At 39.1% G+C, this 18,838-nt stretch overlaps 1 protein-coding gene across 1 annotated transcript; it reads left to right on the top strand.

Annotated features, from left to right (window-relative positions):
- Positions 1–733: 733 nt before the first annotated feature.
- On the top strand, positions 734–17,298 carry RSPH4A (radial spoke head component 4A). The gene is made up of 6 exons (XM_026489221.4): positions 734–4,645; positions 6,213–6,447; positions 10,941–11,681; positions 12,945–13,095; positions 13,956–14,073; positions 16,350–17,298. Exons 1-6 carry the CDS (start codon positions 3,987–3,989, stop codon positions 16,585–16,587), a joined length of 2,142 nt encoding a protein of 713 aa, XP_026345006.2. The 5' UTR covers positions 734–3,986; the 3' UTR covers positions 16,588–17,298.
- The last annotated feature ends 1,540 nt before the right edge of the window (positions 17,299–18,838 follow it).

The raw sequence follows: 18,838 nt of genomic DNA, 5'->3' as shown, positions 1-18,838 counted from the left end.
AGTTGTGGAATTTCTGAAGTAAAAGCAGGGGTCAATCAATGCATAACGCAAAGTAGCTTACCTTGTTAACACCCATAGAGAGCTTCTTCCTTCCTTTGTAACCGAACCCCAATCCATCTGCCATCATTTCACTTATGCATAAGCTGTATTTATCCAATAATTATTGTAGAAGTATTTTGATCAAACTCTTAGCTGTTAGATCAGTTAAAAGTAATAAAATTAAAGATTTGATTTTAAGTTCATTTATTCCTTCTCTAACACTTTTCTTTTCCTCGTGTACATTTGACTTTCTGATCTATATCGTTTTCCGTCTCTCTGAGGAACTTAACATTTCTTGCAAAGCAGGTCTACAGGGAGCAAATCTTCATCTCAGAAAGTCTGTGTATCTCCTTCACTTGTGAAGGATAATTTCATTAGATACAGAATACCAGATTGGTGGGGTTTTTCTTCTTTCAACACTTTGCATATTTCAGTTCACTTTCTTGTTCAAATGGTTTCTAAAGAGAAGTCTAATGTAATTTTATCCTTGTTTCTGTAGAGATAGGTAAAGTGGTTTTTTTCCCCTCTGGCTTCTTTCAAGATTTTCTCTTTGTTTTGCTTTTCTGAAGTTTGAATACTTTATGCCTAGATACAGATTTTTTGGTATTTATCCTGCATGTTCTCTCTTAATTTCCTGGATCTGTGGTTTGGTATCTGTCATTAATTTTTGAAAATTCTTTTTCAAATATTTTTTCTGTTCCTTTCCTTTTTACCTTCTGCTATTTCCCTCAAGTGTATTTTACACCTATTGTAATTATCTCACAGGTCTTGGATATTCAGTTCCTTTTATTTTTATTTTTTAATTCCTTTTTTCTCTTTGCCTTTCAGTTTCAAAAGTTTCTATGAACATATCTTCAAACTCACTGATTCTTTTCTCAGCCATGTCCATTAAACTGATGAGCCCATCAGATACATTCTTCATTTTTTTTCACAGTGATTTTGGTTTCTAGTATTTCCTTTTGATTTTAACAGTTTGCACCTCTCTCCTTAGAGTACTCATCTGTTCTTTGACATTGTCCACTTTTTCCATGAAAGCCTTTGGCCTCTTTATCATAGTTATTTTAAATTCAGGTCGGATAATTCCAAAATCTCTGCCATATCTGAATCTGTTTCCAATGCTAGTTTTTCTCCTTAGACTGTTTATTGTCATTCAGCATGCATTGTAATTTTCTGTGGAAAGCTGGAAGGATGTATCAGGTAAAAGGAATGGAGATACACAGACCTTTAGTGTGAGGTATTATGTTTATCTAGCTGAGAGTTAGGCTGTATTTACTGTTTGCTGCAGCTGTGGTTTCAGAGGCTAAAATTTCCTCTGGTGTCTTTGTTTTTATGTCCTCTGTTGCCTCGGGTTTCTCCAGAGACTCCTTATATTTTTTTAAATGGATCTCAGGTTTGCAGTTCTTCCAGTGTAACCCCCTGTTATTACACAGAAGCCCCACTGATGTGGTGCTCAGATAAGGAGAAAGGGGAAGCATTCCATAAGCTTATAATTAGGTCTCAGTCCTTTGCAAATCCATCCATGTTCCTGGGGCTTAGCCTTCACAAATGCTTCTCAGCTTCCTTCCCCCTCTCCAACCTCAGGTGATATAGGAAGGCTAGAGTGGGCTAGATTTGGATATCTCCCCTCAGGTCAGTTAGGCTTCAGCAAAAAGCCCAATGAAACCCTTGTAAAAATTATTTAGGCTCTGGTAAAATAGCTTTCCTGGAGGGCAATCCTTGTTAAGCAGAACAGAGAGCTCTGGGCATTTTTCAGAATGGTTACTTTCCCCTATCCCCCTGCCCAAAGCAGGAGCTTTTTCTCTGGTCTCCACAAAACCAGGGAAACCTCTGGAGGTAAAACTCACTAGTAGTTCATTACCATGGCAGACTGTGATCAATGCTAAGAATGAGAAGTACAGGGTACTGTGATAGCACATAATAAGAGAAACGGAAATTGTCCGTGGGATCAAGGAAGGTTTTCCTAAGGAAAAAAACTAAGTGGCAGGACAGGGGAAAACTTTTCAGGCAAAGGAAATAGCCATGTGCAATTGCTCTGAGGTCAGAAGGAATATGGAACATTTGAGTGAATGAAAGAAAAATCAGGGTGACTAGGTTGCCCGTACAGAAGGGAGAGTGGAGGGGCGCCTGGGTGGCTCAGTTGGTTAAGCGAATGCCTTCAGCTTAGCTCATGATCCTGGAGTCCCAGGATTGGATTGAGTCCCTGCTCAGCAAGAAGTCTGCTTCTCCCTCTGACCCTCCCCTGTCTCATGCTCTCTCTCTCTCATTCTCTCTCTCAAATAAATAAATAAAATCTTAAAGAAAGAAAGAAAGAAAGAAAGAAAGAAAGAAAGAAAGAGAAAGAAAGAAAGAAAGAAAGAAAGAAAGAAAGAAAGAAAGAAAGAAAGAAAGAAAGAAAGAAAGGCTCCAGATGAAAATGGAAAGGTAAGTAGGCAAAGAGCTTTAATAGTTATTCTAAGAACAGTGAGAACCAACTTTAGGATTACTAGAGTCAGAGTCTAGATAGATAATTGGGGCTGGAAATAAAGCAGGAAAAATAATGGATATTTTCTTAGGTTGTTCCTTTCAGTTGTCCGTCTCCCCTAGTTTATCATTCTAGTTTTTCTTTCATTTTTTAGTCTATTCCGAGGGTTCTAATCTGGGGAGTTTGACTTCAAGGAGTACCTGAACCAGCAGAAATTATAGGCAACATTTTGTGCACACATACACATGTATTTTGTGAGGGGGAAATGTCCACAGTTCTATGGAAGAGTTCTGAAATTCTCCCACCAAATTGGGAGGGGGTGAGAGCTAAGTATCATGTTCTTCCATGAAGTTAAAATTAATGACCAACATCTTGCTAATTGGAAGTTATATCAATGTAAAGTGTCAAAAACCAAGTATTCACTTATTAAAAAAGAGAGATACAGGACAAAGGAACATTGAAGACTAATGAATATACAGTTTATAGTCCAGACCAGATATGGTCCCATCCTTTATATCTTCTTCACATTGGAGACCTAATAATCTGAATTAAGTCATAGTTATAGTCATGGCCTTAAATACTGCAAAATTATGAATTCACATTTATATTATCGAAAAAGGATGATAATATAGTTTTAGGGCTAATTTGAATTTCAATCATTAGAAAACAGGTAACCCCATGAGCTGTATTACTTTTATAGGACAACCTTCTACACTGCCTTCGCCTTCAAGGCAACATGCTGCCTACTCATCCGGCAGATTCCATAAGAGGGGGAAGAATAAAAATCAGGACTTCTTTGTTTATCCTCCAAAAGTCTATCGAGTTTGGATGGCGCGCAGATGAGACATCTCTGCCTTCTAAGCGTGAGTCTTGGACTCTCCTGGTCCGCACACTAGCATCTCTTGCGCACCTATCCCTCGGGATTCCCAAGGTCTGTCTGTCTGTCTGTGCCTGTCTCTGTCACTCCTCACTCACTCACTCACTCAACTCTCTCACTCACTCTGTAAATGCATTATCTCTCCATTAATGCAGGACTCACCCCTTTCTGCGCACCTTGAATCAAACTATCAGACCCTGATGGTTCTCCCGCGCTGGATCGCGACTCTCGCGGCTCCTCCTCCTTTGTTTTTGTTCTCGCGGCGCCGGACCAGTTCTCAGGTTTCCAACCAAGACTGGTCAACTGCGGGTCGGATTGGCTGCGGTAGGAAGAGGAGCAGAGGCTTCACCAAGTCACAAATCTAGGATTTTCTTTTTTCTTTTCTTTTCTTTTTTGTCTCCTCCCCAGAATCCTGGCAACAGGTGTGCGCAGTCTCTCTTCGAGGAACCCTGGCCTGGGGTTGCTATGGAGATAGGACGCTGCAACTTGCAGAGCCGCTAGGACCGAGAAATCGCTTAGCCTACCTCAGCAAAGCGACTGCCTACGTTGCCTCTTCATATTTCTGCACTCCCCCTTCATCCAGAACTTTGTTTTTTCTTGACTCCTTCCATGGAAGACCTGACATACCCGAAGCAAGAACAAGAAAACCAAGAACCGGGGGAAGCAGGGCGGCCATGGGAAGAAAGAGCAGCTTCTTCCCAAGATCCCAAGTCTGGGTTATCTGAGCCCCTGGAGCCGGAGGAGCGGCCGGAAACTGGACCCTCACCCAGAAGCAGCCCTGCTCAGAGCCCACGGTCTAGAGCCAGCACCCCTCTGGATGACCTCACGGGACCAGGGGCATCATCTTCACTTTCCCCTCCTCAGGAGGCCTCTTTCAGTCCTACACTGGCTCTGGCCAGACAGGAGCACTCAGACAAAACCACTAATGTGAATCCCAAAGCTGGGACACCTCGCTCCCACCATTTGGAACAATCATCTGATAAAGGAGAATGGACTGCTCCTGCAACATGCCAATCAGAGGGAAACGCCTTTCAGCAGTCTCAGCAAACCAAACATCACCTGTATGGACCAAAAGATGTGAGCGATAACAGCTCTAAACAAAAAGAGCTGAGATTTAACATCTTTCAGGAGGAAGACTCAAACAGTAACTACGATCTGGATCACGCTGGGCCTGGGGTCTCTGAAGCGGCCCCCAGCCTGCTTGAGATTGCCATTCAGAGTGCTAAGGCTTACCTACAGAAGACCAGTAGCAAGTCTGGCTTAAATCTGTAAGTCTTAAAGGGAAAAAGGAAGGGGGGGGGCGGAAGTTTGGCAAAGAAAAGGGGGTGTGAGTATTTTTGTGTGAGAGTGTGTTTCTGTGGGTAAGTGGAAATGTGTTTGAAAAGGCTGCATTAGTAGGAGAGAGTTAGTGGCTTAATAACTCTTTACATCACAGAACTCAAAATAGGTCTTTGGTGGGAACTCTTTTAACTTCTTTAAAGACCCTTGGCTCACAGAAATAAATCTTAGGAATTATGGAATCTTGGGTTTAAAAGAAATCATGAAGATAGTGAAGTCCAAGCATTTCTCCAAGATGCTTATGAAAAGCAGTTGCCTACCAGTGATAGGGAGTGCGTGGCACCGCCTCTGAGCCTCCTGGTGCTTGTCTGGCTTGACTTAGAGTCGCCCCACCCTCAGGCCAGTGGGGGGGGGGGCTGGTGACCCACTATCTCAGCCACCCAGAACTCTCCTGATTTGAGCACTGGATGTTCTGCATCCTGAAAAACCCTTCCGTCTGGGGCAAACTAAGAGAATTGGTCACCGTAATTTTAAGGTCTAAAGAATTTTTTAAATTAATATTTAATGTGAGAAATCTTCCAGAAAACCTGAGATTGACAATTCAAAAGGTAACTTCTAAAGTGCTGTTTTAAACTACAATTTACTAAACTTCAAAGGTATGATTTATACTCAGTAGTGGATTCTACTTGAATTTGTCATATAAACTTATTGTCCTAATTCTCTGGGTTAAATAACAAGCATGAATTTACAAACTGTGTTAAAATTCAGGAAACACTCATTATAAATACTTGAGAGTTCACTAACATTTTAAAATCGAACACAAAACATCAAGGTGGAAAAATTTCCTTTACTGAATTATTTTGTAACTGACATTACTTAAATATGTAAATTTTATTTTATTTCCAAATGCTAAACCTCTGAGGTCATAAATTAATCTCTTCTATAATACTCACTATTATCTTCTAAGTACTTTAGAGCGTGCATTTAAAAACTGCTCAGGGGGCGCCTGGGTGGCTCAGTCGTTAAGCATCTGCCTTCGGCTCAGGGTGTGATCCCAGAGTCCTGGGATCTCCTGGGATGGAGCCCTGCATTGGGCTCCTTTGCTGGGAGCCTGCTTCTTCCTCTCCCACTCCCCCGGCTTGTGTTCCCTCTCTCGCTGGCTGTCTCTCTCTCTGTCAAGTAAATAAATAAAATATTAAAAAAAAAACCCTGAAAAATAAAATGAAAATTTGGATTTAGAGTCCTCAATTTAATGGCATGTATGTCCTCTATCGGAGCAAATCAAGGACTCCAGTTGCTGTAATATGTTTTTTTTAAACATACTAAATGTTTTGTTAAATGTTCATATCACATTGGAGGCATTTCCTAAGGAAAATTCTAGGGTAGGTTCTTTGTGCAGTGATGCAGTTACCGTCAGTGTTTATCCACTTAAAATTTCTGAAGGCTTTGAGTTGTTGAAGTTTCCTAGAAACCAACTAATTGAGTTTGCATGTATGTAATGTTTCTTCAAAGGCAGTTTGACATGGATATTATCTGGAATTTTCTCTTTTCGGGTAGATATGATCATCTTTCTGATATGCTGACCAAGGTCTTAGATGAGCATCCTGAAAATGCTGTGGACATCATTGAAAGTATCAGCCAAGATGTGAAGATGGCACATTTTAGGAAAAAATTAGATACACTCCAAAATGAGAATGAGATGCTTCCAATATATGAAATAGCAGAGAAGCAAAAGGCTCTTTTTCTCCAGGGAAATTTAGAAGGAGCCGACCAAGAACTAGAAGATGAAATAGTAAGTCACGGCTATAGATTTGAATAGTTCGATCTTAGGGTTTTATTTGAGATGAGTGGGTGTGGCTTGAAATTCTCATTGACTGTCTTTTGTAGTTGCCTAAATAGTATTTGCAACCTCATTTCACACCATTCATTTCCTTGTTTAGAGTTTCTTATTTTTTTACATTATGTTTTAATACTTCGGAGACTTGGTTGTTATGTTTGTGGGGTTGACCTCCTTGATATCAGAGAAAATGATTCCTTCATCTTTTATATTCTCCAAAGTACCTGGTGTAGATGTGGGTTTAAAGCTGTTTCTAATTAAATATTTATTGAATAAATGAATTAATGTCAGAGAGTTAAAAGTTGGGCTTTAAAACAAGTTGCCTATTTGCCCCCTTAATTTACTAGAATAATTAGACGTACTTTTAATGTTATTTGCATTTTTTCCAAGGCAACTTCCTCATATTATGCCTTGATATTATGCATATTACATCAATGGGACATAATCAAGAGGAGAGGGATGGAATATTTATTTTAATCACTATAGACAAAGTGTTAAAAATATTTACAGAGAAAGCTGGTGTCAGAGATAAAAAGCTACCATTAAAGAATAAAATTAGTTGTACCACAGAAATTTTTGCTCCAAATATTTTTAAAATAGCATCAAGTATTCTGTTTCCTGAATGCCCGCATGCTTGTAATTTATACTACTGAGTGATTTATACTATACATGTACTGAGCTTCCATGTTGTGTTACCACTAGACCATTTAAAATCCATCTGTATACTTGCAAATTTGATGTTTGGTGTAAGATATTTTCAGAAAAAGGGGGAGAGTTCAGCCAAGAAAAACATAGGAGGGTAGGGATCTAAAGAGCAAGTTCACCCTCTAGGGCTCTGCAACCTTTGTGGGGAGACCAACCTGACACAGTGGGATGCAGAGTACTCAGAAGGAGCAGGTGATTGTTGTCAAGGAGTTGACATTGGCTGAACCTTTTCTGAAAATATCTTACTCTAAACATGTGGTTAAATAGCTACACACGGTGATGACGTTTCTGGGGACAGTCAGTATGGGGGGATCAAGCAGATAGGCAGACATCTCAGGGAGGAGTTTATCAAAGAGATGTCGACTCCAGTATAAGAATGGGGCTTTGGGCCCTCTGTATAGGCACAGCATGACATGATAGGGATCTGCATCCCAAAACTAGGGGTGAGAACACAAATGAGGTGTTTTGGTCCTGGAACTTCAGCCCCTTAACCAGATTTCATAAATTCTTCCTAATGAGGAGTAGGATTTAGAGCCAGGAAGAGCTGAGCCATCAGATGAAGATTAAAAGCTCTACCTCAGACAGGAGAAAGATGCAGCAACAGGAAGACACATTGGTCTTGGAAGCACTGAAATATAAGCTTTGTGACCAACTCTGTCTCAGACTTAAGACTTAGAGTGTTCATGTCTCTAGTCCTGTCTTTGACCACATGAGAATTCCTGTTCCTAGTTTTCAGCTTTCATTTATTCATACACCCATTGATTCACACTGTGACTACCTACCACATGCCAGCTACACATGAATAAGATATACGCATGAAATGAAATACACACAAAAAAGACTTTTTTGACTTTAAGTTGCTCACAGTCTAGTGAAAGAGCAAAAAAGACTATAAAACTATTTGATTAGCACAATAAAAGAGGTAGCCTCCTTTGGTGGGAAAAACAGGAGCTTGGGAGTTACACCTGAATTAGAATCCTAGCTCAATCACTTACTTGCTGTGTGACTGTGGGTAAGTGATTTAACCCTTTCAAGCCTCAGGGATAATCACATGGCAACAACTCAAGGGGTAGAGTACTATATATGAAGGGTTTGGCACATACTGTTATATTGTTTTGACAAGCTATGAAACAGAATGAAACAACTAACTCCACTATTGGGAATTGGGCAAAACTTTGTACTGGAGGTGACGTTTCATTTGGGTCATGAAGGACAAGTAGAAGTTCACGAGATAGACTATAAGGAATAAATTCTGAGCAAAAAGAACAAAAAAAAGTCAGGAGACATTATGCAATGTTTGGAAAAATGAACATGGGTTTGAGGGGTGATAGAAGCAAAGCAAACAAGGTGCTTAAAGCCAACCTGCTCTTGTGCATTCAGAAGAAATTTCTTGCTTCTATATGATAGGAGGTCAATAGAAGCTTTTCATAAAAAATAGCAATGGTCCGACTTTTGGTTTAGACAGGTAACTCTGGTGATAGTGTGGAGGAGAATGAGAGAAGAAAGATTAGAACAGGGATAAGGAGAGCATTTGAAGCCTTCTGTGATAGGACAAGGAGTCAGAATGGAGACTAGTAGGGTAGAAATGAGAAGGTAGAAATGAGAAATGAAGAAGGGATAATAAGAACAGCTCTTTGGGTGGTAGAATCAATAGGACTCTAACTAGTTAATGAAAGTCTAGAGATTCAGAAGAAACAGGATGATGGAATTAATTTGGGAAACTGAGTGAATGGTGATGTTATTGGCAAAGATAGGGTATATAAGTAAAAAGAGAAGGTTTTGAGAGAAATATGAATGCAATCTTAATTTGAGGTATATGTAGACTCTTAATAAGCTGAAATTTCTCAGAGGTGACTAGAAACCTAGGTGTAGAATATGGGAGAAAAGTCAGAGTAAGAGAGCTGGATTTTAAACAACCACATAACACTTGTGTGTGGAAGCGATCTTCCAAGCATAAAGTACTGAATGATGACTGAAATTTGAGGACACGAATATTTAGGTCTCTATTAAGGACATGAATATTTAGGTCTCTATTAAGGAAAAGGAGCCAATTAGAGACTAAGAAGAAATAGTTATAGAGGGCAAAGGAGGATGAAGAGTGAGAGCCACTGTGGAAAACAGTAGGGAGGTTCCTCAAAAAATTACAAATAGAAATACCATGTGATTCAATAATTCCACTACCGGGTATTTACCAAAAGAAAACAAAAACACTAGTTTGAAAAGATATATGCACCCCTATGTTTATTGCAGCATTATTTACAATAGTCAAGATATGGAAGCAAGCTAAATGTCCATTAAAACACAAATGGATAAGGACAATGGAATATTTCGCAGCCATAAAATGGATGAGACTGTGCTACTTGTGACAGCATGGATAGACCTAGAATGTATGATGCTAAGAGAAATAAGTCAGACTGAGAAGGACAAATGCCATATGATTTTACTCTTGTGTGGAATCTAAAAAAAAAAAAAAAAACCCATACACACACACAAATTTATAAAAAAACAAACAAAAAGCAGAATCAGTCCCATAAATAAAAAAAAAAAAGAGAAGAAAGTGCTGGTCGGGGGGGTGGACAAAATGGGTGAAGGCGACTGGGAGATACAGGCTTCCAGTTTTGAAATGAAAGTCACAGAAATAACAGACGCAGCATAGGGAATACAGTCAATGATATGGTAATAGTATCGTATGGTGACAGATGGAGCTACACTTGTGGTGAGCACAGCATATGTATAAACTTGTCCAATCACTATGGGTCCACCTGAAACAAATGTAACATTGTTTGTCAACTACTCTCAAGTGAAAAAAAAAAAGAAAAGAAAAAAAAAGTGAGGGGTGCAACAAATGCCAAACATGAAAGAGATGAGGATTGTAAAAGTCATCATGCTTATTTTGACACCAAAATTATAATATAAACAAGAGCAGAACGCTTGTAAGAGCAGCAAAGTGCTCTCAACTTCTCTATCTTCAAGGTCTAAAATTTGTCTAAATTTATCTAAAATTTACAAGTGATCCCTATCTTACTTAAGGTTATTCTCTACTTTCTCACAGATGTTTTCTTAGAATCTACTTGAGACTTCGCTTTTTCACTTCTATTTCTTTTATGAAATCATTTTTTAATTTTCTTCCTTATGTTAAATCCAAAAGTATTTATTATAAGTAGGGACAAACACCTGACTAAATTATGTTTTCAAGGGACGTCATGTCTGAGCACTTATTTTATTATATCTTCCTTTTATTTATCCTATATATTACCCTATATAGAGGGCCGTATTGATTTTTATTTACCCTATATATTATCATATGTACATATTAAATATTTATTACTAAGAAAAAATATGGTAATATATACAAACATATATAAACTTTTTTTCTAAATATATGTAGGGAGATAGATTATATTTTATTATTTCAGGATAGTAAAGGCATCACTTAAATATTTTTTATAAAAAGACGATGTTGAATTTTTACTATTCATAGTAGCTATTAAATTATCCTTAAGATACACACATACAACAAAGCAACTATTATATTGGTAAGTATAAGACACAATGGTAGAAGTTACATTTATAAGTACTGAGAGAAAAATTGGAATACAGGAATTATCAGAGTTTGATCTGAGCCTTGAAACAAATGTTGAAGACATGGTGGAGTGAGGAAGTAGAGCTAATACCAAGATGTTGAAAAAGGAAAAGAGAAGCCAGCAGTTTTCTAATACTAACCACAGTGTTTGTATCCCCAGGCAGAGAACTCTCTCCCAAATGTAATGGAGTCAGCTTTTTATTTTGAACAAGCTGGAGTTGGTTTGGGCACAGATGAAACTTATCGCATATTTCTTGCCCTCAAGCAGCTTACTGACACCCATCCAATCCAGAGATGCCGCTTCTGGGGCAAGATCTTAGGTCTGGAAATGAATTATATTGTGGCTGAAGTAGAATTCCGTGAGGGAGAAGACGAAGAGGACATCGAAGATGAAGATGTAACCGAAGAGAGGGACGATGGAGACAGCGAAGCTGAGGAGAATGACGAAGATGAATTACCAAGGACATTTTACAAGACCCCACAGGCTATACCAAAAGAAGAAAGTAGAACGGGGGCCAACAAATATGTGTACTTTGTTTGCAACGAACCAGGAGGACCATGGGTGAAGTTACCATCAGTTACACCCGCACAAATTGTTACTGCAAGAAAAATTAAGAAATTTTTCACTGGGCGTTTAGAGACTCCCATTGTCAGCTACCCACCTTTCCCAGGAAATGAGAGCAATTACTTACGAGCACAAATTGCCAGAATTTCAGCAGGGACCCATGTCAGCCCTCTGGGATTCTATCAGTTTGGTGAAGAGGAAGGAGAGGAGGAGGAAGAGGTAGAAGGCAGGCGAGATAGCTTTGAAGAAAACCCCGATTTTGAAGGCATCCAAGTGATTGATCTCGTGGAATCCCTATCCAATTGGGTTCATCACGTGCAACACATTCTCTCTCAGGTAGGGGTTTGGCAATTCTCAATTCATCAGCCGATCAGCAAATTTGTATTAAATTCTCTCTACAATGCACAGATACATACAAAACAAAGTTCTTCAGATCCTAGACAAAGAAACCTTTGGAAAATCAAGTAAAAACACAGAGTATTACGAAATTGCCAAGGAGTGTAGATCCGGGATCTTCGAACAAATTTTTATTTCCAAACAGAAATAAAATAAATATTTCTATGGAAAATTTGACAAGTTATGTGAGGGTTTAGATTAATGTGTGTTGTGAAATTATATTTTATACGTTAAATATAGATAGGCGCATTCCTGTATTAGGAACAGTTCTTTTATTCTATTTCTATAATACATGGAGCTTTTATACCAAGAAAAAATTTTAGTATTTTTACTAAATACTTATATTTAGTATAAATATAGTATTTATAATACTATATTTATACCAAGAAAAAATTTTAGTATTTTTACTAAATACTTATATTTAGTATAAATATAAGTATTTATAATACTTATACTATTTTAAGTATAAGAAAAATGGAAACAAGTAGAGCTGTAGAGAAGTTATTTGGCACCTCCCCTGCTAGGTGCTTTTAACAGCACTTTACACGTATTATCTCATGTAATCCTCACAACTGTACGGAAGTCTAATATTATCCTGATTTTACAGGTGAGGAAATCGAGGCAGAGAGTTTAGAAGATGTGAAAAAGGGAATATAGCTAATAAGCAACAGTCACATATGAATGGGCAGAATGGACCTGGCATCCATCCTCTTTATCACCCTGCTACGCTGCTTCAACTACACGGAGAAAACCATTACACTTTGATCTACTGAAGAGGGACTCTCATATGTCTCTGGATAAAAGTTACTTAAATGAGAAATAACCCCCAACCTTCTTACCTAACTCAATATCACATTTAAAAATTTGTTATTGCTACTAATAGTAATACCTTACTACTTTCACATAAATTATTCATTACAAATTAGTTAAGTACATTATTTTTTTCACTAAGGTTTTGCTGATTTCAAAATATAAGTGTTCTGTAACTTTAAGAAGTCGGCAAATTTATGAAATAAATTGTACCATTTTTTGCTTGAAATAAGCTAGATCAAAAACCTAGCACTTGGGATGTTGAATGAATAAGTGATTGATTAAATTCCCATACAGGAGGTCCCCCTGGAGATAATTGCTTTAATCCAAATAAATAGTCCAATATTTTAAGGTCCTCATTAGGTTGCTAAATCTTGCAATACTCATTCCCAGGGTCGCTGTAATTGGTTCAACCCCATACAAAAAAGTGAGGAGGAGGAAGAAGAGGAAGATGAAGAAAAAGAAGAAGAAAAAGGAGAAGAGCCTGACTATATGGAACAGGAAGTGGGGCCTCCTCTTTTGACACCAATCTCTGAAGATTTAGGTAATTTTACACAAACTGCATAATACACCATGTGTATTGTATACAAATGTAGCTATTATGTGTATATAATATAGTATATATAGTATACGTATATATACACACACACACACTATAGTGGCTTTATGCATGTATATATAATATACTGCGTATATTATATGGTTAATAAATGAGCGTTGGAAACGTATAAAAAGTGAACAGGAGCCAAAATTTCATCCCCTTTCCCATTCATGTGTTTTGGGATAGTGGGGAATAGAGAATATAGCTGGCCTCACCACCAACTTTCTCGAACAGAGGGTGAAGGAGTGATGCAGGAAAGAAATGTGAATTGGCTGCAGCTGTTACTGAAATGCTGACAGTTGTCTTATGTATCATTCTTGTCTTGCATTCTGCAGACCATAACCTATGGCCGTAAACACACGACATAGTTACAGTAAAATATCATATGAGGTATTGCGGGTTTTTTAAATCTACCCTTGTCCTCCTGTTCTTGTTTCTTCCTACTCAGTTTTGGAGCAGTTTTGCTTGTAACTCTTGTTCTGTTTCATAATAATAATTTGATCTTTTTTTTTTTTTTTGGTCATTAAATAATCTCTCTACCACATAGTTTTCTGCCCCCTTGATATAAATTTTTCTGTTGCACAGATGGACACATACACACACACATACATGCATAAAAATAATCAAATTTTGTTGCTCCACAACATTCATAAACTATCCTTCTGACCTTAAGCTGCTGATGTTTAATTGTTCTTTCAATGTCAAGTATATGTGTTTTAAGATTTGTAAAAAGATTATCTCTGTTACGTAGTAGATCCTTGTCTATTTAGGAGTGAAGTTTTGAATTTCTCTTTGGTTTACAGAAATCCAGAACATACCACCTTGGACAACACGGCTGTCCTCAAACCTCGTTCCTCAATATGCTATTGCCGTCCTAAGATCCAACCTTTGGCCTGGAGCATATGCCTTTTCCAATGGCAAGTAAGTATACAAAGCCATTATCCGGATTATTTAAGTGCTGGAAATTATAGCTATCGCTGGAATGTTGGTACGTTCCAGTTTTGTTTTTTCTTCTTTTTCCCCTCCCTCGCCTGCTTCCCCAGGTGAAGCACAAACCTGGACGAAGCAGTCAGAGTAACCCCAGAGTAACAGACAAGGCTGCCCTGGGTAGTTGTTCAGAGCAGCTACTCACAATAACCTGGGGTGAGATCCCAGACCAGGATGGGAGGGAAAAAAGAGTATGGGGCAGTCTACCCAGAGTAAGGGGTCGGGAGGAGGGATACCAAGGAAGGTGCAGGCCATGAGCCAGACGTCATGTTCAGCACTCGTACTTACATCTTCCCCATGAGTTCTTATCACAACTCTGGGGAGAGAGGTCCCCTATTTCACAGCTTAGGAAATGGGGCTGAGATAAAGAGAGCAAGAGGCCGGAGGCAGATGATGAAGTCCCCAGATGGTATAGTGCGTAAAATGTCACTGCCTAGGACGAGCTTGTCCTGTTGCCGAGTTGACCACTCTCAGGGAAACTACACCCCCAAAATCTGTTAAGCTATTTTCTCAATGGAGTGATTTTCTCAGTGGTGTCTGTTTCTGGAGCCAAGTCTGGTGCCAGAAACGCTCTGGAAGGAGGAAGGGGGTTTCTATTGTTTTAACTCATCTTGGCTTGTCAAGTGTGTGTGCTGTAAGATTCAGTCCAACAACATCTATATTACGTGGTAAGCATCAAATTTAGAACACTAGAGTAATTCAGACTTCTGTCCTAATACGGTTTTTATTCTGAGTATTTGAGTAATAGACTTACTAGTTTTCTAGGATTAATGGAGGTAGCTCTATACAATGTTTAGCTTGAATCTCACATAATTTTTGTTGGGTATTTTGTTAAAAAATAAAGTAAAATATGTTTTATTTAAGCTATCACTTTCAAGGGAATTAGGGTCAAGAGGATACTCAATGTCTTGGGGCACCTGGGTGGCACAGCGGTTAAGCGTCTGCCTTCGGCTCAGGGCGTGATCCTGGCGTTGTGGGATCGAGCCCCACATCGGGCTCCTCCGCTATGAGCCTGCTTCTTCCTCTCCCACTCCCCCTGCTTGTGTTCCCTCTCTCACTGGCTGTCTCTATCTCTGTCGAATAAATAAATAAAATCTTTAAAAAAAAAAAAAGAGGATACTCAATGTCCTTTTATACCTCACCCAGAACTACACTTCTATTTGTCTTATGCTTCCATTTCTCATCTAAAAACCCAGTGTCGGAAGCTCAGCTAAACTGGAGAGAGAGAGATGAGCTGCCAAATATGAGAGATGCCATGAAAGCCACAGCCAAAAATGAGTTGAGCTTTTGATCATTTACTGTGACGATACAAGCAAGAGAAAACTCTGACTGCTCCTGTCCCGTTTTCCTTCATGGAATGGCACACGATGGAAGTGAGTCAGTGTAGATGGTAGGGGTCATCTCACTGACCAGTCTCCAAATACCAGGCTTCTGCGGTTGTATGGCCTCCGGGGCCCAGGAAGCTGGTGGAGGGGAAGGGGGAAGGGCTAGAAGTGAAAAAGTACTGAGTACTGAGTCAGAGTAGGGAGAAGTGTCTTTAAGGCACCCCCCCCCCCCCCCGCCCTTCTGCATCTGAAGACCTCTGCTGAAGGCCTCCCATAAGACCTAGAGTGAAGACAGCTGTGCTAGGAACTCAACTATGCAAACAGCATGGTAGGCCAGATGGGTCAGAGTCCTTGACTAGAACTTTCCTTAGAGACTGCAGTGCACTGGCTGGGCATCAAGTATGGCAAGGAAACAGCAGTTTCCCTGTGGGGCCTGCCAGGTAAAGCATGACAACAGCGTACGGGGGGCCTGAGAAACCTCACACAGGTTGTAACCAATCACAAGCATCCTCTGCCATAGCGACGATTCGCGAGGTTGGTAAGTTTTTAATTTTTCCTAACTCCAAAGAGGATTCGTAACTTTCTAACTTAGTTGTTTTGTTTTTTCTGAAAATAGCAAATAATGATTAAAGATGGTGGTCTAGGTGTAGGGTCCATTTTGACAGAGCCTGGCCGGCCTCTTAACCAGCTTAAGCAGTGTGGACCACAGCAGTGCCCTGTGGTAGAAGAATCACTGAGGGCTGTTTCATCCCTGGCACTCCAAAGGTAGTGTTTTGAAATTATGGGACCATGACACTGAGAGTCATCAGCTTGTACGGAGAAGGATCAACTTTTCTTACTGAAAAATGAGATAATGATCATCTACTTTCTTTTCAAACTTTATAGAAAGTTCGAAAATGTCTACATAGGCTGGGGTCATAAATACAGTCCAGACAACTATACACCCCCAGCTCTACCCCCAGTTTACCAGGAGTACCCCAGCGGAGCCGAAATTACAGAAATGGACGACCCTAGTGTGGAAGAAGAGCAGGCTTTCGAAGCCTCACGGGAAGCAGCTGCTCTTCCAGTTGAAGAGATGGAAGACACTGAGGAAGATGAAGATGAGGAAGATGATGAAGACTGAGAATAGGGTCAGCCCAGTCTTGTGTGAGACTGGTACACGTATACCGTGTGTGGACCTGATTTTACCTATATAAGACGAGTATAGAATTACATAAAATTGGCAACTACTCGTGTGCAAAATGTCACTCCTTGAAAATGTCGTTTGTATTTCATGTGTGCAACTACTACTATGTACTTCTAGAAAGACGCTCGATGCATTTTCCAGAGGCTAAACGACATGTTCTTATCACTGTTCTGATGGCTACAGCTAATAGAATGTGTATTCTTAAAAAAAAAAAAAAAAAAGTCTTAGGTTTAATTTCTACTATGGCAAACATGGAAAGATGTAATCCACAAAATCTTCTTGGGGACTTTAATATTTTCAGTGGGTACTGGGACCAAAATTATTGATAATCCCTGAATCAGAGCATGTATTTTTAACCAGTCTGTGATACTGTATGCAAATATTGTGTATGTCTGTGTGTATGGGGGGATTTTGTGTTTTGTTTTGCTGGGGAGAGGATTTATAATTCCATCACCTGCTCAAAGACTGGGAGCACTCAAAATTTTAACACTTTTACTTGTTACTTCTTAAAAAATGTTCTCAGTCTGGCTCCTTTATCCTACAGAAATTGGTTTGATCTGATTGGGGAAAAATGATCTGCACAGAGATAGCTAGCTGGGATATCCAAAGACTTCAGACTACTATTTTTCTACTACTGTTTCTCTAAAACTAGTTATTATTTCTGTTCACTAAAAAAGTATTTTTAAGTCCTCTATGTGCTAGGCATTCTGAGACTAATGTTAAAAAGTAGACATTGCTCCTGAAATCTTAGAACTCCCATTCAAGGAGGGGAATATGAAAAGAGTAGAAAATTAGAACAGATTACAACTTAGCAGATATTGTGATATAAATGTCACAGGGTACCATAGAACAGTGTTTCTCAAAGTCTATGAAGTACCAATTTAAAAATAAAAATTCTAATCCAGTGCTATTATTTTTGTCAGATAAAATATCAAAGCAATTCTAATTTCTGTAATTATCTTGTCATGGACTGGCAGTTCTCAGATCACTGATCTATCTACACTTTGAAAAACACTGCTATCAAACACTTAGAAGGTGCATTTAATCTAGACTTGAGCCTTGCAGAAAGCACTTCCAAGAAAGTGGAAAACTATGGGGAGAAGGGTCCTAGGCAGTATCAACTGTTTTTTTTTGGCACAGGACTTTAGGCTGAAGGAGTAGAACTTTGAGAGTGGTGAGGGATGAGCCTGGAGAGGTAAGCAGAGGTAAACTTTGAACATATGTGTGTGTGTATATATATGTATATACTTTATATTTAATCTAGACTTGAGCCTTGCAGAAAGCACTTCCAAGAAAGTGGAGAACTATGGGGAGAAGGGTCCTAGGCAGTATCAACTGTTTTTTTTTTTGGCACAGGACTTTAGGCTGAAGGAGTAGAACTTTGAGAGTGGTGAGGGATGAGCCTGGAGAGGTAAGCAGAGCCCAGGTTGTGTGGAATGTGTGGACTTTATCCAATGGAGTGATGAAGAAGACTCAACCAGGAATCACAAAATCACATCTGTATTTCAAAACATTTGGCTTATGTGTGGAAGACTGACTGACAGAGATCAACACAAGATCAAGACAGGGAGACCAGTTAGGAGATTATTACATTATCTAGATGAAAGTAACAGTGGCACGAAACAGGATAAAGTAGAAACCTGGTTACCTGTCTGAGGGACAGAGTATTAGGAAAGATGATTTCCAGAATTTTCCAGTTGGCAATATTATTCATTCTTGGAGTGCAGCTTCTACTATTTGATGGAGTAGCTAATATTTATAAAACCTTATTCAAGTATGTTCTTCCTTTTTTCATCATGTTGCTTTTTGCTGTTGTATAATATCCATTTCCTTATCTACCCTGATTTCCTTTTGAGAAACTGTCTCTGTCAGATGTGCCCTTTGTAGAATCTGTATTTTGAGCAGAGACATTTGACTTGGGCTCCTACCCTGATAGTTCCACTATAAATCAGACCACCTTCTAGCCTCTAGAATTGCCTTTGTTCCAGCAGTTTCCTAGTCACCTGTGTATTCTCTGAGCTTCTGATAATCTTTAAATGAATTCCCTTCTGCTCAAATTGGCCAAAGTAGGATTCCTGCTTGCAACCTTACTTGACACATCCAACATGAATCTGAAAGCTTCTTTCCTATAGGACATGTTAAACACAAGGTTCTAATTCACAGTTGTAGGGGTAAGAGTATAAATATT

This window comes from Ursus arctos, unplaced genomic scaffold (assembly GCF_023065955.2).
Source record: "Ursus arctos isolate Adak ecotype North America unplaced genomic scaffold, UrsArc2.0 scaffold_13, whole genome shotgun sequence".
Lineage (NCBI taxonomy): Eukaryota > Metazoa > Chordata > Mammalia > Carnivora > Ursidae > Ursus > Ursus arctos.
Note: the sequence above shows the minus strand (reverse complement) of the source record. Positions and strands in the feature narration are given on the sequence as shown.